At 39.8% G+C, this 26837-nt stretch overlaps 1 protein-coding gene across 1 annotated transcript in view; it reads left to right on the top strand.

The window, feature by feature from the left end:
• Nucleotides 1-26837, top strand: part of COLEC12 (collectin subfamily member 12) — a 212455-nt gene that overhangs the window by 150171 nt on the left and 35447 nt on the right. Inside the window, exons 4-5 of the mRNA XM_073550867.1 lie at nt 16310-16408; nt 20846-21892. Coding sequence (XP_073406968.1) covers nt 16310-16408; nt 20846-21892 — 1146 coding nt within the window. The remainder of the gene's footprint in view (nt 1-16309; nt 16409-20845; nt 21893-26837) is intronic.

The raw sequence follows: 26837 nt of genomic DNA, 5'->3' as shown, positions 1-26837 counted from the left end.
ATATATGTTGATCTGTACTGATCACTTTTCAGCAGTAATCTCGTGGTCATCAAAGGCAGGATCACAATGACTAGTAACAGCACTTTCTATATAACACAAGATCTACCATTCACTATTTCTGTACAATGAGCTATGCAGAGGCTCAGGCTATGTGCACACGCTGCGGATTGGTCTGCGGATTTGTATCTGTGGAACCGCAGGTAAAACCGCAGGTAAAATGACCTGTGGTTTTACCTGCAGATCCTCAAAAGACTGCAGCAGATCCGCAGCAAAAACTGCAGCGTGTGCACATAGCCTCAGCATTCATTCCCATAGAGTTAACTTCCCACAATAAGGTTTTGGTGAGTTTTTAATGCTGCATATTTTCGCTGCAACAAAAACACAGCGTTTTACAGTTCCAGCAAAATGAATGAGATATAATAGGAATCTCATGCCCACTGTTTTTTTCAAACTTTTAGGCCGGTTTCACACATCCAGATATTTGCGGTACCGGAAAACATGGTACCGGAGATATCAGTGTCTGTGTGTCTGTGTGTGCACATGGCACATCTGTGTGGCATACGGGTGGCAACCAAGTGCCACCCATGTGCCGCATCAGTACCACACGGTTGGCTGCAGAGGAAGTAGCGCTACAGTTCCGGCTGTCTTTCTTCCCTGCTCTGATGGCAACAGCTTGAGCAGGGAAGAATGAATGAAAAAAAACAACAATGCAGTGTCCCCCTTATTTTTTAACCAACCCGGCAAAACTATACAGGTGCTGGCTACTATTCTCAGGCTGATAAAGGGCCATTAATATGGGCCCCCCCAGCATAAAAACAGCAGCATGCAGCTGCCCAGAAACAGTGCATCTATTAAATGCGCCTATTCTGGAGCTTTATCGGGTTCTTCCCACTTGCCCTATAGTTGTGGCAAGTGGGGTCGTAAGGGGTTAATGTCACCTTGCTATTATAAGATGACATTAAGTCTGGCTTACTAACGAAGAGGTGTCAATAAGACACCTATCCATTACTAATCCTATAGTATGTAAAGCGTTAATTAAACACACATTAATAATAAAGTCTTTTAATGAAATAATACAACACACATCCCATCTGGAAGCCATTGATCACCTGTAAAAAAAAATACAAAACAAACCAACAATATACCATACCTATAGATATCAAAATGTCCACAAAAGTGATTTAAACCACCTCAAATAAGATCACAATAAACCATATCTACCACCAATAGATGACAGAAAAAGAGGCCTCAATAAATCAAAAATAAATTTACGACAAAGTTTATTATAAGCATAATAAACTTTGTCGTAAATTTATTTTTGATTTGTTGAGGCCTCTTTTTCTGTCATCTATTGGTGGTAGATATGGTTTATTGTAACATCCCATACCTGTCTGACGCTCAGTCAAGTACCATGGCATAAATCCATATCTAAGGGTTAATCAGTTTACAGCAGGAGCGGTGATAATGTGACCACTCGGGCTGTAAACTACTGGGGAAGGAATGGGAAGCAGCGTGCACAGGCTCAGGGACGAGCGGTGACATCACTGAGTCTGTGCTCACTGAGGGCATGAACTCCTGTGACCTCAGCACCGTGGGAAAATGGCATTACTCTTAGGGCAGTTTCACACGTCAGTGTCTCCGGTACGTGTAGTAACAGTTCTCTCACGTACCGGAGACACTGACACACGTAGACACATTCTAATGAATATGTCTATGCAGATGTCAGCGTGTTTTCACGGACCGTGTGTCGGTGTGCAAAACACGCGGACATGTCCGTTTTTGTGCAACAGCACGGATCACACGGACCCATACAAATCAATGGGTCCGTGTAAACACGTACCGCACACGGATGCTGTCTGTGTGCTGTCTGTGTGCGATCTGTGTGCGTTTTTAAAAGTCAAAGGGTTAACATTGAAACTAATTTTTCAAATACACGGACACACAGACAGCACACGGAGAGCACACGGACAGCACATGGATGGTACACACGGACATACGGATAGCACACGGATGGCCTCCGTATGCACACGGACACACGGATAGCTCCGGTACCGGAATTATCTGGACGTGTGAAACTGCCCTTAATGTGTGTGTGTTTAATTAACCCTTTACATACTATAGGATTAGTAATGGATAGGTGTCTTATTGACACCTCTCCATTACTACGTCGGGCTTAATGTCACCTTACAATAGCAAGGTGATGTTAACCCCTTATGACCCCACTTGCCACAGCTACAGGGCAAGTGGAAAGAACCCAAGAAAGCTCCAGAATAGGTGCATTTAATAGATGCGCTATTTCTGGGCAGCTGCAGGCTGCTGTTTTTAGGCTGGGGGGGGCCCATATTAATGGCCCCTTACCAGCCTGAGAATAGCAGCCCGCACCTGTATAGTTTTGCCAGGTTGGTTAAAAAAGTAAGGGGGACACCAAGTCGTTTTTTTTTTCATACATTCTTCCCTGCTCAAGCTGTTGCTGGCAGAGCAGGGAGAATGACAGCCAAGTTCTGCACCACATGCAGGGGAACAGTGGCTAACAGTGGCCGCTTCTTCACCCAGCACCTGTCCGTGCTGACGGAGGACAGTGTACACTGTTCTCCGTTTGCAAGTGTGCTGCACGTGTTGTGGGCCGTGTGTCCATGTTAAAACGGACATGTCTCCGTGTTTTGCACACAGACACGCGGTCCATGAAAACACGCTGACATCTGCATAGACCCATTCATTTGAATGGGTCAACGTGTGTCAGTGTCTCCGGTGTGTGAGAAAACTGTCACTACACACGTCCTGGAGCCACTGACTTGTGAAACAACCCTTAAACAGAATAAACTGACTAACCTGAGGTACATGTTTTAAATCGGCAATGTTAATTTCTTGAGAGTACGCTGAGTTTTATGTGCAGATTTCCCCCATAGAATTGCATTAGACACGGAAAATTAGCAGGTAAAAAACGCATGAGCATTTTCAGTGCATTTATGCACACTAAAAACTCATGTAATACCCAACATGACTATCAATAAAGTTTTGTCAAAGCCAAATACCAGGAAGTATTAAAAATAAAGCGGCTTTATTTAAAACAGGACATACAAAAAAAACAAAAACTGCAGCATCAAAAACAGGATAAAAACGGAAGTAAAGAAAAATGCACTAAAAAATTCAAGTAAGCTAATTTACCTAATAGATCTGTGACATCAAAACATCACTGACTAATGTCAGTGGTAATGTAGCCTAAAAATTAATAAAAATCTCCAGACAGTTGTTTCCTGTGTTCCGTGTAACTAGAGTACGTTCCCACAATCGGTGTTTGTTCAGGCTTTCACACAGCTGAATTTCCACATGAATTCTTCACCTCAGCTCACTTGCATTTTTCCTTGCGGTTTTGCCGCATGCGCTTTTTATGTATTTTTGATGCTTGCATTTTTGTCTCTCTTTGGTATGTTAGGTTATATGTGCAAAGATATAGACAGATAGATACATTAGGGGTACATAGAAAGATATTTGTGAGATATAAATCAGGGCTTTGCATGTGTAGGTTACTGTACGTGTATTAACCCCTTAACCCCCAAGGGTGGTTTGCACGTTCATGGCCGGGACAATTTTTACAATTCTGACCACTGTCCCTTTATGAGGTAATAACTCTGAAACGCATCCATGGATCCCGGTGATTCTGACATTGTTTTCTCGTGACATATTGTACTTCATGATAGTGGTAAAATTTCATTCAAATAACTTGTGTTTATTTGTGAAAAAAATGGAAATTTGGCGAAAATTTTGAAAATTTCGCAATTTTCAAACTTTGAATTTTTATGCCCTTAAATCACAGAGATACAGCACACAAAAAACTTAATAAGTAACATTTCCCACATGTTTACTTTACATCAGCACAATTTTGGAACCTAATTTTTTTTTGTTAGGAAGTTATAAGGGTTAAAAGTTGACCAGCGATTTCTCATTTTTGCAACACCATTTTATTTTTACGGACCACATCACATTTGAAGCCACGTTGAGGGGTCTATATGATAGAAAATACCCAAAATTGACACCATTCTAAAAACTGCACCCCTTAAGGTGCTCGAAACCACATTCAAGAAGTTTATTAACCCTTCAGGTGCTTCACAGGAATTTTTTGAATATTTAAAAAAATGAGCATTTAACTTTTTTTCCACAAAAAAAATACTTCAGGTTCAATTTTTTTTATTTTACCAAGGGTAACAGGAGAAATTGGATTGCAAAAGCTATTGTGCAGTTTGTCCTGAGTACGGTAATACCTGATATGTGGGGGGGAACCACTGTTTCGGCGCATGGCAGAGCACAGAAGGGAAGGAGCGCCGTTTGACTTTTTCAATGCAAAATTGGCTGGAATTCAGATCGGACGCCATGTCACGTTTGGTGAGCCCCTGATGTACCTAAACAGTGGAAACCTCCCACAAGTGACCCCATTTTAGAAACTAGACCTCCCAAGGAACTTATCTAGATATGTGGTGAGAACTTTGAACCCACAAGGGCTTCACAAAAGTTTATAACGTACAGCGGTACAATTAAAAAATCATATTTTTTCCACAAAAATGATCTTTTCACCCCCAATTATTATTTTCCCAAGGGTAACAGGACCTTAAAAGTTATTGTGCAATTTGTCCTGAGTATGCTGACACCCCATATGTGGGTGTAAATGACTATTTGGGCGCATGGCAGAGCTCAGAAGGGAAGCAGCGCCATTTGACTTTTCTGGCTGGAATTGAGATCGGACACCATGTCGCGATTGGAAAACCCCTGATGTACCAAAACAGTGGAAACCCCCACACAAATGACACCATTTTGGAAACTAGACCCCCCGAAGGAACTTATCTAGATGTGTGGTGAGAACTTTGAACCCCCAAGGGCTTCACAGAAGCTTATAACATACAGCCGTTCAATTAAAAAATCATATTTTTTCCACAAAAATGATCTTTTCACCCTCTATTCTTATTTTTCCAAGGGTAACAGGACCCTAAAAGTTATTGTGCAATTTGTCCTGAGTACGCTGATACCCCACATGTGGGGGTAAACCACTATTTGGGTGCATGGCAGAGCTCGGAAGGGAAGCAGCGCCATTTTTGGCTGGAATTGAGATCGGACACCATGTCGCATTTGGAAAGCCAAAACAGTGAAAACCCCCCACAAATGACACCATTTTGGAAACTAGACCCCCCAAGGAACTTGAGCACTTCACAGAAGTTTATAACGCCCGGGAGTGAAAATGAAAAAATCGTATTTTTTCCACAAACATGATCTTTTAGTCACCAACTTTTTTATTTGTTGTCCAATTTGTCCTGAGTACGCTCATACCCCATATGTGGGACAAAACTACTGTATGGGCACACGTCAGGGCTCGTAAGGGAAGTAGTGACGTTTTGGAATGCAGACTTTGATGGAATGCTCTGCGGGTGTCATGTTGCTTTTGGAGAGCCCCTGATGTACCTAAACAGTGGAAACCCCCCACAAGTGACCCCATTTTGGAAACTAGACCCCCTAAGGAACTTATCTAGATGTGTGGTGAGCACTTTGAACCCACCAGTGCTTCACAGAAGTTTATAACGACCGGGAGTGAAAATAAAAAAATCGTATTTTTTCAACAAACATAATCTTTTAGTCCCCATTTTTTTATTTTCCCAAGGGTAACAGGAGAAATTGAACCCCAAAAGTTGTTGTCCAATTTGTTCTGAGTACACTGATACCCCATATGTGGGAGAAAACTACTGTATGGGCACACGTCAGGGCTCGGAAGGGAAGTAGTGACGTTTTGGAATGCAGACGTTGATGGAATGCTCTGCGGGTGTCATGTTGCCTTTGGAGAGCTCCTAATGTACCTAAACAGTGGAAACCCCCCACAATTGACACCATTTTGGAAACTAGACCACCTAAGGAACTTATCTAGATGTGTGGTGAGTACTTTGAACCCCCAAGGGCTTCACAGAAGTTTATAATGCCCGGGCATGAAAATAAAAAAATCATATTTTTTCCACAAACATGATCATGAGTACACTGATACCCCATATGTGGGAGAAAACTACTGTATGGGCACACGTCGGGGCTCGGAAGGGAAGTAGTGACATTTTGGAATACAGACTTTGATGGAATGGTCTGCGGGTGTCATGTACGTTTGGAGAACCCCTTATGTACCTAAACTATTGAAACTCCCCACAAGTGACCCCATTTTGGAATCTAGACCCCCCCACGGAACTTATCTAGATGTGTGGTGAGCACTTTGAACCCCCAAGTGCTTCACAGAAGTTTATAACGCCTGGGCGTGAAAATAAAAAAATCTTTTTTTTTCCACAAAAATGATATTTTTGCCCCCAATTTTTTATTTTCCTACAGGTAACAGGAGAAATTGGACCCCAAAAGTTGTTTTGCAATTGGTCCTGAGTAGGCTGATACCCTATATGTGGGGGTAAAACACTGTTTGGGCGCATGGCAGAGCTTGGAAGGGAAGGAGCACCATTTGACTTTTTCAACGCAGAATTGGCTGGAATTGAGATCAGACGCCATGTTGCATTTGGAGAGCACCTGATGTGCCCAAACAGTGGAAACCCCCCAATTATAACTCCAACCCTAACCCTAATCTCAACCCTAACTCTAGCCCTAGCCCTAACCCTAACCCTAGCTCTAACCCTAACCCTAGCCCTAACCCTAATGGAAAAAATAGAAATAAATACATTTTCTTTTAATTTTATTATTTTTCCCTAACTAAGGGGGTGATAACGGGGGTTTGATTTACTATTTATAGCGGGTTTTTATTTTTGGCAGCTGTCGCACGCTAAAAGACGCTTTTTATTGTAAAAATAGTTTTTGCATCACCACATATTGAGAGCTATAATTTTTCCATATTTTGACGCACAGTCATGTCAGGTCTTATTTTTTGTGGGACGAGTTGGCGTTTTTATTAATATCATTTTCGGGCACGTGACATCTTTTGATCGCTTTTTATTCCGATTTTTGGGACGCAGAATGAACAAAAAACAGCGTTTCATGAATTTCTTTTGGGGGGTGCGTTTACACTGTTCCGCCTGCGGTAAAATTGATAAAGCACTTTTATTCTTCGGGTCAGTACGGTTACAGCGATACCTCATTTAGGTCTTTTTTTATGTTTTATGCAATGAAAACAATTTTATATAAAAAAAATAATTATTTTTGCATCGTTTTATTCTGCGAGCTATAACTTTTTTATTTTTTCGCTGATGATGCTGTGTGGCAGCTCGTTTTTTGCAGGACAAGATGACGTTTTCAGCGGTACCATGGATATTTATATGCGTCTTTTTGATCGCACGTTATTGCACTTTTTGTTAGGCGGTATGATAATAAATCATTTTTTTTTGCTTCGTTTTTTAATTTTATTTTTTAAGGGGTTCGCTAAAGGGGTTAACTAATGGGACAGTTTTATAGGGCGGGTCGTTGTGGACGCGGCGATACTAAATATGTGTACTTTTATTGATTTTTTTTTTATTATTTCCAAAAAATGAATTTATTAGGGAATTTTTTTTTTTTTTTATTTATTTAGTGATTTTTTTTAAATTATTTATACACTTTTTTTTTAACTTTATTACATTGTCCCAGGGGGGACATACCTGTCATGTGACAGATCGCTGATCTGTCACATCACAGATCACTGTGAAAGATCAGCGATCTGTCATAGGCACTGTACAAGGCTTCCTCCTTGCCTGCGCTTTGCAGGCATGAGGAAGCCAGCTCCCTGCAGGCCCCCGAAGGTCCCCGTCGCCATCTTGGATTTGGGGACGTGCAGGGATGGAGCCCCCCACAGCAGTGCTGTACATTGCTCTGCTGTGGGGGGCTCAGGGAAGTACAGAGGGAGCCCCCTCCCTGCCGATGCTTCCCTTTAACCCTCGGTACACCACCATCATGTTTGATTGTGGTGTGCAAGGGGTTAATGTGTCGGGGGTGGTCCGAGACCGCTCCTGACACATTGTGCCGGGTGTCAGCTGTGATAATCAGCTGACACCCGGCCACGATCAGCGGCGCTCACCACGCGGGCGCCGTTGATTGCTGTGACGTACTATCCCGTCCCTGGGAATTAAGTCCCAGGGCACATGGACGGGATAGTACGTCACATGACAGAAAGGGGTTAACCTAATAAATAAATGACGTGGAGTCCCCCTATTTTTATAACCAGCCAAAGTAAAGCAAACAGCTGTGGACTTATATTATCAGGTTGGGAATGTCCTTGGTTATTGGGCCCTTCCTAGCCAAAAAATATAAGCCCTCAGCCACCCCAGAATCGCACCAATTCTGGCGTTTTGCCCGGCTCTTCCCTTTGCTCTTGTGCGGTGGCAATTGGAGCAATAGTAGTTGTGGTTGATGACAGCTGTGATTTGTCATAAATCACAGCTGCCATCAACTCCTGAGGTTAGTATTGGAGAAGTGTCTATCAGACACCCCATTAGTAACCCAGTAATAAAAAAAAAAAACATATAAAGAAACACTTTATTTGAATAAAGACTCTCTCACCCTATCCCTCGTTCACCAATTAATTGAAAAAAAAATCCCATGCAGGTCCAAAGTAATCAAACGAATCCAAAGTAGTCCAAAAAAGGATACCTGAAAAACATAAAAAGACAGAAACAAAAACAAGAGACACTCCCTTGTTCACCAATTTGTCACTCAAAATGTTCCCACGAAGATCCGCCATAGTCCACATTCCCGGATGTCTCCAGCGACTGTGAATAGCAGGAAAGTTTTTGCTATTCACAGGTGCCGGGTACGGACATCAATACTCATCATCGTTGCCGGGTCTTGCTGAGTGCAGAGAGCATTGTAGTCACAACTCGATACCCGTGAATAGCATTGAGGAACGTGGACTATGGTAGTGCTTCGTGGGAACATTTTGGGTAAAAAATTGGTGAACGAGGGACTGTCCATTGTTTTTGTTTCTGTCTTTTTATTTTTTTTTAGGTCCTTTTCTGGATTACTTCAGATTCATTGGATTACTTCGGACCTGCATGGTATTTTTTCATTTTTTTCAATAAATTAATGAACGAGGGATAGCCTTAAGCATATCTGTAAATGCTGTTACCAACAGATTATGTAAAACACACCTCACCCCGTAATCATGCAGGGAAAAAAATATATAAAACCCCCCAAAACATCACAATAACCACTAGGGTGACCGGATCTCATATGGGGGGGAAAAAATGTCAGAATCTTGTTCGTCTGGACCCCACAAAATGATTCCCCTTTCCAGATATTGAGAGCCAAAATTTGAGCTCGATCAAACGACGTTAACCCGTGCCGCTCGTCGCTCAAAGTTTGAAAAAATCCAAATTGAGGTATTTTAAGATTTAGGTATTTTGCATAGTCTGTTAGACTATAAAGAATGTGACAACAACATTGCAGAAATAGCCCTGACCAAATTTTCGAACCATTTGTGGTATTTGAATGCAGAGTTGGTGGGATTATCGTTTTTTGATCCCACCATTACAGACAATGAAAAGTTGTTAATGGCTAATAAATTGCTCAGTAGCACAGATGAACCATCAGAGCACGCTAACCTACATGAGTTGATAATTTTACATAGTTATCTAATCTATTCTAGAGCTTTTGTTAAAGTAGTTTTTGAAACGTCAGAATATAATGCTCGGCATTTGCTTACAACTTGCAGGACATATTGCTTTTGTTCTTCATCTTTTGTCAGAAGGTCGTTAAAGTCGGTTACTTCCTACCTCTTTTAATTTTTCTTTCCTAACTTTTGGATTTACAACCCTAGCGTGCTCTGATGGTTCATCTGTGCTACTGAGCAATTTATTAGCCATTAACAACTTTTCATTGTCTGTAATGGTGGGATCAAAAAACGATAATCCCACCAACTCTGCATTCAAATACCACAAATGGTTCGAAAATTTGGTCAGGGCTATTTCTGCAATGTTGTTGTCACATTCTTTATAGTCTAACAGACTATGCAAAATACCTAAATCTTAAAATACCTCAATTTGGATTTTTTCAAACTTTGAGCGACGAGCGGCACGGGTTAACGTCGTTTGATCGAGCTCAAATTTTGGCTATCTCAATATCTGGAAAGGGGAATCGTTTTGTGGGGTCCAGACGGACAAAATTCCGACATCGATTTTTTGCGGTCACCCTAATAACCACAGACTAGAAAAAAGAATACATACCTAGTTTAAAATTTAGAAAAAAAGAAATTGGTGATAGATACCCAGAATCCCTAAAAATTAAAGAAGCACCCACTCCTGTGTCAGTCTGAATATCGGGTTAGAAAACTGCAGTTGATTACTGTCTAGTACAATAAAAAAAAATAAAAACAATTAAAAAGTAGCCAGCTCAACACCAAGAAAATGCCTTACTTATTACTTGGGGCATGAATCCTATTCTGGCCATTTGTAACTTTCAGGAGACCAAATGTTGATCCATCACAATGATGTATAATGAAAAAAAAAAATTCCATCAAGCTTTAGTGGGTTACACATTTAGAGGAACCTGTCATCAACTTTCTCCTTCTTGGTCTGATTTATATCTTCATAAAGTAGCGGAAGAAATTCTGATTCTTAGGTAAGAGTCTTTTTGAGGTGTTGAAAAGCGTTTAAAATTAAACTCTTCCTCTTTGGGGATTTTTTTAACTACGGTATTTATTTACTGAAGTGCTTCCTGAAACAGTTTTGAAGAATTTTTTAAGTATTTTTGCAGTTTTTTCTCTGACGTGTTTTTTGCATATTTTTGATTGTACAGTGCGAATGGAACATTTTCAATTAAAAGACAATGCTTCAAAGGAGTGACATGGACTTTCTTTTTTTTTCCACCAGGCTTTTTTGCAAAACCTGAAGCAGAAGAAAAGTGCTCAAAATATTGAACATATGACCAGCAGCCATTTAAAGGCTATGTTCACATGTTGTATTTTTGCAGCGTTTTTTTAATATGAATTTTAACCCCTTTCTGACATAAGACGTACTATCCCGTTCAGGTGCCCTGGGCCTGAATGCTCATGGATGGGATAGTACGTCATACGCGATCAGCCGCGCTCACAGGGGGAGCGTGGCTGATCGCGGCCAGGTGTCAGCTGATTATCACAGCTGACACCCTGCACTATGTGCCAGGAGTGGACACGGACCGCTTCCGGCACTTTAACCCCCATCACACTGCGATCAAACATGATCGCAGTGTTCCAGTGGCATAGGGAAGCATCGCGCAGGAAGGGGGCTCGTGCGTGCTTCCCTGAGACCCTCAGAACAATGCGATGTGATCACGTTGTTTCGAGGGCCTCCTTCCTGCAGGACCCCAGATCCAAGATGGCTGCGGGTTCCTTCCGGGTCCTGCAGGGAGGTGGCTTGTCAGTGCCTGCTGAGAGCAGGCACCGGCAAGCCTCCTGCACTACTTGTCAGATCGCTGATCTGACATAGTGCTCTGCAAAGTTTCAGATCAGTGATCTGATATAATACAGTGATGTCCCACCCTGTGACAAAGTAAAAAAGTGAAAAAAATATGTAAAAATATTTTTAAAAAATTCCTAAATAAAGAAAAAAAATATTCCCCAATAAATACATTTCTTTATGTAAAAAAACAAAACAATAAAAGTACACATATTTAGTATTGCCGCATCCCTAGCTACAACCCCTATAAAACTGTTCCACTTGTTAACCCCTTTAGTGAACCCCTTAAAAAAAGGCAAAAAAACAATGCTTTATCATCATACTGCCGAGCAAAAAGTAGAATAACACGCGATCAAAAAGGCGGATATAAATAAACATGGTACCGCTGAAAACATGATCTTGTCCCACAAAAAACGAGCCACCATACAGCATCATCAGCGAAAAAAATAAAAAAGTTATAGCTCGCAGAATAAAGCGATGCAAAAATAATTATTTTTCATATAAAATTGTTTTTATTGTATAAAAGCTCCAAAACATTAAAAAATAATATAAATGAGGTATCGCTGTAATCATACTGACCTGAAGAATAAAACCGCTTTATCAATTTTACCACACGCAGAATGGTATAAACGCCCCACCCCAAAAGAAATTCATGAATTGCTGGTTTTTGTTCATATTGCCTCCCAAAAATTTAAAAGCCATCAAAAAATGTCATGTGCCCAAAAATGGTACCAATAAAAACAACAACTTGTCCCGCAAAAAATAAGCCCTCACATGACTCTGTGGGCCAAAATATGGAAAAATTATAGCTCTCAAAATGTGGTGATGCAGAAACTATTTTTTGCAATAAAAAGCATCTTTTAGCGTGTGACAGCTGCCAAACATAAAAACCCGCCATAAATAGTAAATGAAACCCCCCTTTATCACCCCCATAGTTAGGGAAAAATAATAAAATAAAAAAATTATTTATTTCCGTTTTCCCATTAGGGTTAGGGATAGCGTTAGGGCTAGGGTTAGGGTTAGGGTTGGGACTAGGGTTAGGGGTGTTTTGGGGTTAGGGTTGGAATAAGAGTTGGGGGGTTTCCATTGTTTAGGCACATCAGGTGCTCTCCAAGCGTGACATGGCGTCTGATCTCAATTCCAGCTAATTCTGCGTTGAAAAGGTCAAGCGGTGCTCCGTCTCTTCCACGCTCTGACATGCGTGCTAAACAGTGGTTTACCTCCACATATGGGGTATCAGTGTACTAAGAACAAATTAAACAATAACTCTTCGGGTCCAATTTCTTTTGTTACCCTTTGGAAAATAAAAAATTGGGGCAGAAAATAGCATTTTTGTGGAAAAAAATATGATTTTTTAGGCTCTACATTATAAATTTCTGTGAAGCACTTGGGGGTTCAAAGTTCTCACTACACATCTAGATAAGTTCCTTGGGGGGTCTAATTTCCAAAATGGGGTCAATTGTGGGGGATTTCCACTGTTTAGGCACATCAGGGGCTCTCCAAATGTGACATGGCATCCTATCTCAATTCCAGCCAATTTTGCATTGAAAAAGTCAAACAGCGCTCCATTCCTTCAGTGCTCGGCCATGCGCCGAAACAGTGGTTCCCCCCATATGGGGTATCAACATACTCAGGACAAATTTCACAATACCTTTTGCAGTCCAATTTCTCCTGTTAGGCTGGAGTCACACTAACCTGCGCAAAATACAGTCAGTATTTTACATGCATAATACGGATGACAGACCCCTAAACAGTGCTCCGTATGTCATCCGTAATCAAGGTGTGGTCGCGTATTTTGCGCATGTCAGCATCCGTATGTAATCCGTATGGCATCCGTATGGTGAGATTTTCTCGCAGGCTTGCAAAATGGACATATAATGGAGCCCTATGACAGTTTTAATAAAGAAATGAAAGAATAGATATAGACACATAGAATGCATATATATATATATATATATATATATATGTATTCTATGTGTCTATATCTATTCTTTCTATCTTTATTAAACCTGTCAGTGTGAGTTTACTGTATCCCGCACTGAATTGCCGGCTTTGCTCAAAGACACCTGGTGCGTATTTCTCGCAAGTCACACGTGTGGTCCGTGTGTAATCCGTATTTTTTGCGCACCCATAGACTTGCATTGGCGTATTACGGGCGTAGTACGCTGACAATCGCAGCATGCTGCGAGTGGCACGGAGCGTAGAATACGGATGAGAAATATACGGCTGGTGCGAGGGACCCCATAGAGAATCATTGGTCCGTGTCTAATGCGTGCTTTTTGCGCCTCTCACGCACCCGTATTCCTCGCCAGTGTGACTCCGGCCATACCCTTTGGAAAGTAAAAAAATTGGACCTGAAATAATTTTTGTGTGAAAAAAGTTAAATGCTAATTTTATTTTAAACATTCAAAAAATTCCTGTGAAGCACCTGAAGGGTTAATAAACTTCTTGAATGTGGTTTTGAGCACCTTGAGGGTTGCAGTTTTTAGAATGGTATCACTTTTGGGTATTTTTTATCATATAGACCCCTCAAAGTGGCTTCAAATGTGATGTGGTCCCCCCAAAAAATGGTGTTGTAAAAATGAGAAATCGCTGGTCAACTTTTAACCCTTATAACTTCCTAACACAAAAAAAATTTTGTTTCAATATTGTGCTGATGTAAAGTAAACGTGGTAAATGTGACTTATTAAGTATTTTGTGTGACGTATCTCTGTGATTTAAGGAAATTAAAATTCAAAGTTGAAAAATTGCGAAATGTTCAAAAGTTTCACAAAATTTCAGTTTTTTTCACAAATAAACACAAGTTATATCAAATAAATTTTACCACTAACATGAAGGTACAATATGTCACGAGAAAAAAATGTCAGAATCACCAGGATCCATGGAAGCGTTCCAGAGTTATTACCTCATAAAGGGACAGTGGTCAGAATTGTAAAAATTGGCCCGGTCATTAACATGCAAACCACCCTTAGGGGTAAAGGGGTTGAGCTGTGTTTTACAGTACCAGCAAAGTCTAGGAGATTTCAGCAATCTCATGCACACACCTTGGTTTTATTTTCCTGACTGGTTTGGAAAACTGCTGCGTTTTTGCAATTTACAGCATGTCACTTCTTTCAGCGTTTTTTCTACTTATTTGCAGCGTTTTTTCACCCATAGGGAATAATGAGTGAGTGCAAAAATGCAGAAAAAACATCAGGTATCAGTTTTTACTGTGTTTTTGGTGCAAAAACCTAAGGAAATGAAATCATGCTTTTTTGGGGCTACTAAACTTAATCAACATGCACAAGAGACAACAAAAACGCAGCAGTAAAAACGCAGCAAAACCTGTTTGTAAGCAGCTTCTTTACTGCCAAGAGAGAAAGTTTTGCCTGAGGGAAAAAAAACACAGCTGAAAAGCAACTTGTGAACATAGCCTTACAATAGAAAAGAGTAGGAAGAGTCCTTCAAGCATTTTTCAGGATTTTTTCAAGTAGTCAAATGACTCCTCAAAACACTAAGTGTGCACAAACCCTAAAGGAATGTTCAAACCATGTTTTTTTTCAAGAGTTTAAAAAAACAGCAAATTTTCCAGCAGAAACTGATTCAAGAACCTTTCCTTTTTAGGGATCTTTTGGAGGAGTTTTTCTTGTAGCATTTCCTTCAGCTGTTTTGAAGAGTTTAGGAAGTTTTTTCCACAAGAGTTTTTTTTACAGCGTTTTGATTGGACAGTGCCTAGGTTGGATAGGTTTCCTTCAAAATCCACTTCAAAAAAGTGACAAGCTGTTTCCCCCCCCCCCCCCAGGAGTTTTTCGAAACCTCTCCAGGAAAAAAAAGCTGCAAAAAATCCTCATATGAACAACACAGTGGATTTCCCATAGAAATTAATTGGCACAGTCCAATGGTTTTGAACCAGTTTTTGAGTAGAATTTTGAGAGTTTCTGCTTTTTTAAGTTACTTTTCTTATTTTGTCTAGTGGTCTACAGCAATAAGTAAGTAAGCCAGTAAGTAAAAAAGCATTGGAATCAGGGTCTTTGTCTTTATCCTCAGATCAGGCAGCAAAAACCCAGTAACAGATTCCCTTTTATCATACGTCTATTAATAGGTTTACGTTGCCTGTAGCTGGTGTTCATAGGAGACTGTGTTTTTATTCATACATAGCAGTGTTGATCCACTGCTATGTATAGCAGAAGTGATCAGGTGATCACAGATTCAAGTCCCCCTAAAGGGACTATTAAATACAGTAAAAAGAAGATAAAAAATGTTTTTGAAAATATAACAAAAATTAGAAAAAAAATTCTAAAAGTTCAAATCACTCTCCTTTTTTCCCCCATTAAAAATAAAATGAATCTCAAAGTTGAAGGCAGTTGATGAATCTCAAAGTTGACGGCAGTCATGCACATCCTAGAAGAAAAGGCTATAACTTAGTAGATGCAATGTTAAACAAATATTATGAGCCGTCATGCAAGATAAAATAAAAAAATGTGCTTTATGACTCAATCTGAATATTGACTTTCATAACTGTTCTAGAAAAAATAAAACTAGGAGTCTGAATGGTGAGTGTGCTTTTGAAAAGATAATATTGGTTTTATCCCAAGTTTAATAGAAAAAAATATGACACAAAGTTCGAGATAGATTTATCATTTTTGTCATTTAATAGCATTGTGAAGAAGTATCCACCAGGATGTTTTTGAGGACATTAGTTAGAAAATCAGATGAACCCTACATGGACTATTCGGACAATACACCATCAAACAAAGAGATGGTCATTACAGCCCTAGCATTTGTTATACTCTCCAACGTCCACTAATCTCTGGTATTAAGATGTTAACATCTTTTGTCTACGTTATTACAGTCAGCTCTTTTTAATCTAAGGACCAATTGTCGCAACCCAGGACATGATCTCGCTATACAACTACACAAATGCCCAATAACATGTACATCAGCTAAAGGTTTGTCTCTTTTTCCAGTTGTAGCAAGAATGGATGGTGTTTCCGATGACATAGAAAAGTCACACAGAGGATACAATAATAAGATCACTGAGGTGGAGCAGAATCTGAAGAAACTAGGTAAAGTCTCATTTTCTTATTGCCTATGAGCTCTATCATTACCAGAATTCTAGGTGTTATCTTTTATTAGAAGAGTTGCGTCATGAACCTAATCCTTTTTATTTGCCCTATTAGAAAGGAGCTCTCTTCTGTAAGGCAGAACAGAAAGCTGCTGACAGTTCTCCCATCTAATGGACCCAACCATCATTTAACGGCTTTCAATAACTCTACATTTCATAGTTTTATAGTTTACATATAGTCTAAAACAACCAGTCTGCAGTCATTCTATGTGATTGCAGATCTGTGATTCTTCACAATGCACGCACTGCACGCTGTGAGGGTTCTCCAGTGTCAGCGCTTGGAACGGCGGTCACGTGACCACAAGTATGCGATATGCTTACACCCTCCCATAAGCCAACTAGACTGTTTCTGGCCACTTGTATTCAGCTCACATTAAGGATTCACATGTCTGTAGTCACATAGAGTGACTGCAAACTTGTCATTTTAGACTGGACAACACCTTAAAGGTTGAAGGCAGACATACAGTTGTGGCCAAAAGTATTGACACCCCTGCAATTCTGTCAGATAATACTCCGTTTCTTCCTGAAAATGATTGCAAACACAAATTCTTTGGTATTATTATCTTCATTTAATTTGTCTTAAATGAAAAAACACAAAAGAGAATGAAGCAAAACATTGATCATTTCACACAAAACTCCAAAAATGGGCCAGACAAAAGTATTGGCACCCTCAGCCTAATACTTGGTTGCACAACCTTTAGCCAAAATAACTGCGACCAACTGCTTCTGGTAACCATCAATGAGTTTCTTACAATTCTCTGCTGGAATTTTAGACCATTCTTCTTTGGCAAACTGCTCCAGGTCCCTGATATTAGATGGGTGCCTTCCCCAAACTGCCATTTGTAGATCTCTCCACAGGTGTTCTATGGGATTCAGGTCTGGACACATTGCTTGCCACCTTAGAAGTTTCCAGTGCTTTCTCTCAAACCATTTTCTAGTGCTTTTTGAAGTGTGTTTTGGGTCATTGTCCTGCTGGAAGACCCATGACCTCTACTTTTGTCTCATCTGACCAGAGAACATTCTTCCAAAACGTTTTAGGCCTTTTCAGGTAAGTTTTGGCAAACTCCAGCCTGGCTTTTTTATGTCTCAGGGTAAGAAGTGGGGTCTTCCTGGGTCTCCTACCATACAGTCCCTTTTCATTCAGACGGCGACGGATAGTTGACACTGTTGTACCCTCGGACTGCAGGGCAGCTTGAACTTGTTTGGATGTTAGTCAAGGTTCTTTATCCAACATGAGCACAATCTTGCGTTGAAATCTCTTGTCAATTTTTCTTTTCCGTCCACATCTAGGGAGGTTAGCCACAGTGCCATGGGCTTTAAACTTCTTGATGACACTGCGCACAGTAGACACAGGAACATTCAGGTCTTTGGAGATGGACTTGTAGCCTTGAGATTGCTCATGCTTCCTCACAATTTGGTTTCTCAAGTCCTCAGACAATCTTTGGTCTTCTTTCTTTTCTCCATGCTCAATGTGGTACACACAAGGACACAGGACAGAGTTTGAGTCAACTTTAATCCATGTCAACTGGCTGCAAGTGTGATTTAGTTATTGCCAACACCTGTTAGGTGCTACAGGTAAGTTACAGGTGCTGTTAATTACACAAATTAGAGAAGCATCACATGATTTTTCGAACAGTGCCAATACTTTTGTCCACCCTCTTTTTTATGTTTGGTGTGGAATTAAATCCAATTTGGCTTTAGGACAATTCTTTTTGTGTTTTTTCATTTAAGACAAATTAAATGAAGATAATAATACCAAAGAATTTGTGTTTGCAATCATTTTCAGGAAGAAACTGAGTATTATCTGACAAAATTGCAGGGGTGTCAATACTTTTGGCCACAACTGTAAGTCCATTAGGTTCAATCTATAACCTTACATGCTGAGCCAGAGGAAGGCCAAAACCCCATGTGGTAGATGCAAATTGCCACATATTAGGACAAAATTTCCATCCCGACTCAACTTATGGCAATCAGACAGATTCCTTGGATCAATAATATATCACAGAACCTAAGCCTGTAATAGTATTTTGATCAAGAAAGGTATTCAGATCCACCTTGAAGAGACTAAAAGATACCATCAATAGTATCATCAGCTGATCATTTTGTTGGCTTCAATTTAAAAAGTGCTTTTTTTTTCAAAAAATATTTAAAGCAATTAGTCAATGACCTATATGACCAATGTTTTCATCTCGACATCGCACTCATGTGACGCCGTCTTCATCTAATATAGAGGAAAAGGTTCAATCAGCTCAACTGTCCAGTGCACAATGCTAATACTCTGAGATAGATAAATATATGAAAATAGCCATTATTCATTGTCTTCAAAAAAGTTGAATGCTTTATTAAATCATTTAAAAGCATTGGTGGTAGAGACAATCAGCATAAAATGTATGCATGGTGGCACATAAAATGGGAAAAAGAAAGGGCGCCTTATTCCAGCCAACGCATTTCTACTATCTAAGCTTTTAAATGACCCTCTAAAGTATTCAGCTTTTTATGAACACAATGACGAGTGCTGGATATTTTGTGGATTTACAGTGTTCATCTAGTCTTACTTAAAAATCTTCACATTTTCCATTACATCACAACAATCAATGGTTACACAGGTAAGATATGAATTGTTTGGCATATTTCCTAAAGTGGAAAACTGGTGTTCATTAGTGGTTTACACAACTATCTATCAAGTTAAAAGAAGAGTACACAAAATGTATTTTATTTTTAAGGTTTACATAACGTTAGCCTTTTTCGCCAAGATCTTCAGTTTAGGTCTAAGGACATGACTAAGAAAAGTCAAAGGTTAAGAAGTGTGCCATTTTTTACCCAAAATTTTAATGGAAATGTACATCAGCCATCCGGCAAAACTGTTTTCCAAGGACTAATTTGTTGAACAGTGTTGAGGGTATGTTAGATTGGAGTATTTTTTCATGCTAATTTTGGTGCATATTCTGTCCAAAAATCCATGTACAAACCATTCTTAAAATGTCTCACCTTGTTTGATTGACATGTCACTTATATTAGCGGATTCTGTCACCAAACTCTAGTGGGTAGTGACATGCAGATTAGCCACATTGTTTGGTGCCAATCCATGAGTGGACCTGAGGCAGTTAAAACTGTATGCTTCCTATCCAAGACAGAAACCAGAGAATCAGTCTCAGATTTCTGACTTAGATTTCCGTGCAAATGCATGTATTTTTTTTCCATATGCAAAAGCCTCTATGTGTTCATACCAGGTGGATGTAGCTTTCTGTAAATCCATTTTCCGGATTGATTTTTACATGCAAAACAATGCAAACAAGAAAAACTGGTATTTAGCAAAAGTAGGAATTTAAAACATAACATTTAATAAATCAGGACACAACAAAACATAAATAATAAGAGCCCTAATGGACCTGCAACACAACCAGCAAGTTCAATCAGTGGACCAATTGTCTATACTGTACTAGCTATGCCAGTACCACTGACATGTAGTGAGAATTGGAATAGAGTATTACAGATCCATATAAAATAATAAAAATGGAATGGTCTCACCCAATACAGGTTAATGCCACTTAAGAGTAAATACCGCCTTACGACACGTTTCATCCCATCCGGGACTGATCAGGAGATATGGCAGCCACGATGGAGGGCTCCACCATACCAGGTGAAAAGAAAGAGCTTCCAATCCCTAGGCATTAACAATTTCAACCCATGATATGGATGACTTTTCAGCAACTTAATGCCCACAGCTCCAAATGAATGTCTGACAAATCCTTGCCAGAGGTCCGAACACTAACCTGAATTGAGTCAGACCATTTCAGTTTAATTATTTCATATGGCTCTGTAATACCCTATTAGGATTCTCACTACATGTCAGTGGTACTGGCATAGCTAGTACAGTATACACAATTGGTGCCCTGATTGAACTTGCTGGTTGTGTTTCAGGTCCTTTAGGGATCTAATTTTATATGTTTTGTTGTGTCCTGGAGCTTTTAATGATTTATTAAATGTTATGTTTTAAATTCCTAATTTTGCTAATTATCTTCTATCACATTGTGGGATTCCCCCATTTTTTCTGATTTTTTTTTTTTTTTTTTTTATAAAACCAGAAGTGCTTATCTGTACAGAAGAAAACAGCAGCTTGGTGTCCATGCAAAAGCTGTTATGTAACAAACCTACTTTTTGCCAAATTCCTTTGTTTATCATCCATTTGCATAGATTTTCTTGGATGAGGAAATTTGCCTCTGGAGATTTTTTTAAACATGTCATCAGGGTGATTGGAACGCAATTCAGAATGAGTCACTGAAACAAAACCTCAGTTTATGGTAGAAAAGATAAATATATGACAACATGGCCAATTTGAGAGTGTATCACTTCCTGGCATGTGATATATATTTTGCAGATGATCAAGCTGGAGAAAAGTCAATCAACACTAACACAGAACTCTCCGGTGTGAGATCGGATATCTTAGCCATTCGTCAACAACTACGTGAGATTACAGAAAAAAGTAGCAGAAACAAAGATACCCTGGAGAAACTACAAGAAGCCGATGGCCTTCTAGATTCAAAGCAAAGCCAAATGAAAACTGCCTTAGACACTAACTCTCTGATGATCAATGGAGTCAATCAAACACTGCAGGTATATAACAGTTACGTTTCCAGTTTACAGCAGGACACCAGCAGTCTGCAGACAAATCTTCAAAGCCAAATGCAGGCAAGCAACATCCTTTCTATGAGTATAAGTAACTTAAACTTGACGCAGACTCAGCAAAGGACAGTTATAAGCACTTTGCAGAGGTCTGTTGATGATACGAGCCAAGCTATTCAGCGTATCAAGAATGATTTTCAAAGCCTTCAACAAGCTGTTCTTCAAACTCGAAAGGATACAGACTGGTTGAAAGAGAGAGTCCAGAACCTACAAAGCATTGCCACAAATAACTCTGCTCTCGTCAAGGCCAACAATGAGACCGTAGAAGAAATGAGCAACCAACTCAACAATCTTGGCATTCAGATTGAAAACATCACTATGACTGCGCAATCAAATGAACAAAACCTTAAGGATCTCCAGGATTATCATAAAGAATATGAAAATAGGACAAATGTCAAATTCAACTATTTGGAAGAGCGTTTCCAGAAATTTGAAGAAGATATCGTAGGTATTATTACCAATATAAGTTACACTGCTCATCATCTAAGGACGCTGACAAGCAATCTCAATGATGTAAGAACAACTTGCACCGATACGCTGAGTAAACATACAGAAGATTTGGGTCAGCTGAATAGCTCTATCTCCAATATTCAGCTAGACACATCTTCTCTCAGGGCTCAACAGGATACAATGAGACAAAGGCTAGATAACGAAGTAGCCAATTTATCAATTATCATGGAAGAGATGAAGTTGGTTGATTCAAAGCATGGACAACTCATAAAGAATTTCACCATATTGCAAGGTAGGATATGGTTTACTTATACATATATTTTTTACTTAACCTATATAAATTCATAATTATTGGCTTTTAGTTAAAAAAAATGAATAAATAGCTTTCACTTTTGGAGCTTTTTAGCGTATTTTTGAATTTTTCATTTAGCAATGCAGTAAATATATTGAGAACATATACAGTGAGCAGCTGGTGAAGAAGTAACCGAAAGCTACAGTTTAACTGTTCCATAGTGTCATCTTTAAATGAAGAACAAGTCTGAAAGTGAATGTATAACTCTATCACTCGTGGTCCGTGAGTTTCTAAGAATGTTAACATAAATAGAAATGTAAATTACAGAATTTTTAATTTAATGTGTTGACTTTATCGGGTAATCCAACTAAAAACATTTACGGTATATGGGATAAGCGTATGGAGGTCCTCCTGGAATCCCTTAAAGAGGAATGTCAGAACAATTTTGTAAAGACGTGACTGAAATGGTGCTGAGATACTGATTACATTGATCATGTAATGAAGAAATCCGCTTTGTTGTTCTTATTTAATCACTATTTGAAATTTTCTGCAAATTAGATTTTGCTGCACTGTCTGTAATTCCCCGACACCTCCACTTGCCTCCAGCCTGTGAATGGAAGGTCACTGTTTTTTAAGTTACCTGTCTCCTATGTTTGAGATCTCGCCTGGTGCCCTCATTGCTGCAGGCGGCGCGTGCACAGATGGCGTTCTCAGCCCAATAATATCTTTTAGAGATGACTGTGCTTGCGCCGTCCACAGCAATGACAGTCCCTGGCTCTCTCCCCTACAGGTATATATTTCTGCACTGTTATCTAGGCTTAAACACTGCTGGCATTTGCATTTAGTCTGAAGGGTTTCTGCTATGGTTATGTAATCATGTATTCCACTATAGTTTTACATTTACTGTTGTTTTTGTAATATTTTTGATCTACTTCTTTTCACATTCAGTTGGATGTTTTTACATTTTGCTGCCTGGTACAGAGTGCATGATATATCTTGGCATAGCAGGGATGCATGTTTTTTGGCACAGGTGTCCTTACCTTTAGCCTCACTGTATGCTGCCTCGTTACTTATAATATTTTTTAGACATTAGATTTGCATCAATAAAGTAATATATTCTTTCTATTTGGTCTTCCGATGTTTCTATTGGTGATATACATGCATAGATTTGCTATTAGGCCCAGTGACGTTGATTGTGGTTTTAGATGTGTTAATTTCACTGTCAAATCCCATTGGAGTAAGATATTAAAATATATATTTTAATCTTTATATTAAAATACACAAAACAATTAATGATAAATAAAGTAGAAAATCTCACAGGACCAGGTAAATATTTGGTCTGTCAGTAGAACCCTAGTGTCAACTATTAGTATCTCATTATATGTCTATAATAAGACACAGACTAAATAGGAGTACAGAATTAATGCTAGTTATATGAGATAGATATTGTTTGTACCGACTATTGTAGGTTTCCCTATTTGCACCACTAATATGTATACCGTATATTAATTTATACTAGGACTATTGCTGTTTATATAAATCCCCTAATAAATGCTAGGATGTGATCTCTACTAGGTTAGTAATAGGAGGCTGCATAATAGCTTTCCAACATATCTCAGATTAGATATAAAGGTCGCTATAACCTACAGCCAATATTAGGGATTAATATTTTAGTGAAAACAGCAACTGATGTATCAGTCAAAGGAGTATTCACTCATTTTGGTGGTCCTGCATCTTATTATTATCATTTATTATTATAGCGCCATTTATTCCATGTCGCTTTACATATGAGGAGGGGTATATATAATAAAAACAAGTAATCTTAAACAATACAAGTCACGACTGGTACAGGAGAAGAGAGGATCCTGCCCCCGAGTGCTCACAAACAATCTTATGATATAAGATACAATATTTCCTAGGTAGATAAATAATAGGAGTGACCACTAGTTGTAGTGGACACTACAGGTGTTAGGAACAGCTAAGGCCAGGTTCACATTGCGTTAACACCGCCCGTTCAACGCATAGCATTGACGGGCTGCGTTAACGCTATAGCATAACGTGATATGCGTTATGCTATACCGCTAGCGCTGATGATTCATCAGCGCTAGCGGTGACGGAGCCTCAGACGCTGCAGCCCGCGTCTGAGGCTCCATCAGTGAATGACGGCACATTGCGAACGCGTGCCGCTTTAAGGCATGCGTCGCGATGCGCCACATAATGGGGGTCAACGGCAGCGTTAATGGACTGCGTTACATCGCGTTATACCGCGGTGTAATGCAGTCCGTTAAACGGACTCCCATAATGCAGTGTGACCCCAGCCTAACAATCCCAGAACATTACACTCCGGAGAACGAGCCCTACGTGTTTCATCCATAGTTAGTTACTCCTTTGTCTGATATATCATTTGCTGTTTTCACTAAAATATTGACCTTCACTGGACAGTTAGACAACTATTCAAACTTATAGATCTGCAATATGATGACTTTTCAAAGGTTGTCTTTGGGTTTCTGTTACCTTTGTCATAAACCTTTTTCTCTGTATAGTTCTGCAAAATAGATGATTTCAGCCCTTGCTTACTTATTGCTTGTGTATGGCTGGAGGAGGACATGTGCTTAGATGCTTGGATTAAGATGTTGTGGGATTCCTCACATTGTGCGCAATCTCACCTCCTTACTTATTGGGTGCAACTTTGCAACTTTCACCGACTAGGCCTGTAACATTGAAAAAAGGAAACATCCGCACTCAAACAATGCAATACTTTGCAAAATTAATTCATATTTATATACAAGTGTAAGTAATACCACAGCAGGAACAAAGGATTTTAGTGAATATAGGGTCTTTGTCAAAACCTCATTGGATAGTGAATAGGATGTAGACTACATCACCACAAGGAATGCATGACACGTTCTGTCTCCCCAATACTGAGCTCTTAATGGGATCCTGTTTAGAATTCTATGTTAAACCTATTCTCTATCCAGTGAGGTTTTGATAAATACCCTGGTAGAGTCGAAACGTTAACCTATCTTCCCTAAAAACTTTTGTTTCTGCTGTGGTATTACTTACACTTGTAAATAAATATGAATTTATTTTGCAAAGTATTGTATTGTTTGAGTGCGGCTGTTTCCTTTTTTCTATTTTACTTTGGGTTCACCCAATTTCAGCCAGCACCTCTTACCTAAAGCAGAGTGCGCTTCATTTTTTATCTTTCCTAGGCCTGTAACATTGGCAGCCCTAGCACCTTTGGCTCCATCCATCAAATCAAACGCAACCCATCTGTCCATCACCAATAGACATGAGCGAATATCGTCTGCTTCTTCCTTATTCGGCAAGCTATAGTGCATACCAAAAGTTGTAGCGGGAACTCGGATACCTGAAGCGCTCCCGATAATCAGCTGTTAGCACCGCAGCTGCTTGTGTCACGACTGTGTGACAGACACAACACATGCATGGAGAGCCCAACAAAACAGGCTTTCCATGCATGTGTTGTGACTGTCACACAGCCGGCACACATGCATCTGCGGCGCCGGACACCTGATTATCGGGAGCGCTCCGGATATCCGGGTTCCCACTGCAGCTTCTTCAGTAAGCACTATAGCTTGCCGAATAAGGAGGGAGCCGACGACGTTTGCTCATCTCTAATCACCAACACTGTTTAGGGACTTTGGCCTCATTTAGACATTAGTGATTTTTCACTACGCAAAAAAACCATAGCAGTTTCATCAGTGTTCGGTCCATGTGTTAGCTTTTACCATCAGTGTTGAAATAAATTGAAAAGCTTCTCCTATATATTGCAGTGTTAATTGCGAACACCACACGGATTGCACACTAATGGCATCCATGATTTTAACTGACCCATAGACTTGTAGGGGTAATTTTGTTCCAAGATGCCAATCAAAAATGGACATGGCTCCTATGATCTTTCGTGAACACACGATCTGCAAGAAACACGAACACGTACACCGACCGCTAAACTTTAATGGGTGTGTGTTCTATCTGTTAAAACCATGGCTAGAATATGTATGTGACTCATCAATGTGTGAATGAGGCCCTAAACAATAATTTCTAGTGATGACAGTGTGGTGTAAAAAGATGTCCTCACTACTACTTTGATTGATAAAACCATATCTACGTTTAACATTAAAGCACATGACTATTCCAGTTATTCCAGAGGCTAGCAATTTCATTCTCACCGCCATAGATAACCATCTATGGTTTGGGCTTGGGTAGGCTCTCCTTGTACATGACATATTAGCTGTGGCAGACCCAGAAGATAATAGTTCAGCTTGTCTGATCTGACTTTGTTTCACTGGTCTGCCTGTTTACATTTTCAACAGCATCTTGGATTTACAGATGGGTATTGGGATGAAAAATTGCAAGGTTAATGTGATTAACATGTCTGCAGGTCATCTCCTGCTTTACTGCCATAACAGTATCTCCCAACTCCCTACTCAAGTCCTGAGACAATGGGACAAGTGGCTCAGACTTGGAGCACATTACGCTGCTTGGACTGGCAGACCCCTTCATCATGTGGGCAGGTAGCATCTTCGTCTTCCTTTTTACAGCTGCAAGGCTTCTCTCACCAGATCGATGAGAGTAGCTGAAACATCTGCTTCAAAACAACCTCTTAGTGCCCTCCTCAGGGTTAGACTACAGAGGCCAAATACAAAATGGTCCTTCGAGATATAGTCTGGGTTGGTTATTTCAGCACTGCCTTCATGGTCCTTACTGACCAAGCAATTCCATAATTACTGCAGGCCCACCATAAATCATTGTGTGGTCTCTCCACAGCTATGCTTCTGTGAGTAAGATTTCTTGTGCAAATCAGGGGCTGTAGCCTGTAGCAGTGTCACCATAAAAAAAATTGTAATCCTTGCAATACGGTCCCCAACACCGAACACTGTTCCACTTGTGATACTAACGCAGCATGGTAAGTACCTCCCCCCAA

This window comes from Dendrobates tinctorius, unplaced genomic scaffold (genome assembly GCF_039654945.1).
Source record: "Dendrobates tinctorius isolate UK_male_01 unplaced genomic scaffold, ASM3965494v1 ptg000171l, whole genome shotgun sequence".
In the NCBI taxonomy this organism is placed as follows: Eukaryota; Metazoa; Chordata; class Amphibia; order Anura; family Dendrobatidae; genus Dendrobates; species Dendrobates tinctorius.
This window is presented reverse-complemented; position numbering and strand designations above follow the sequence as displayed.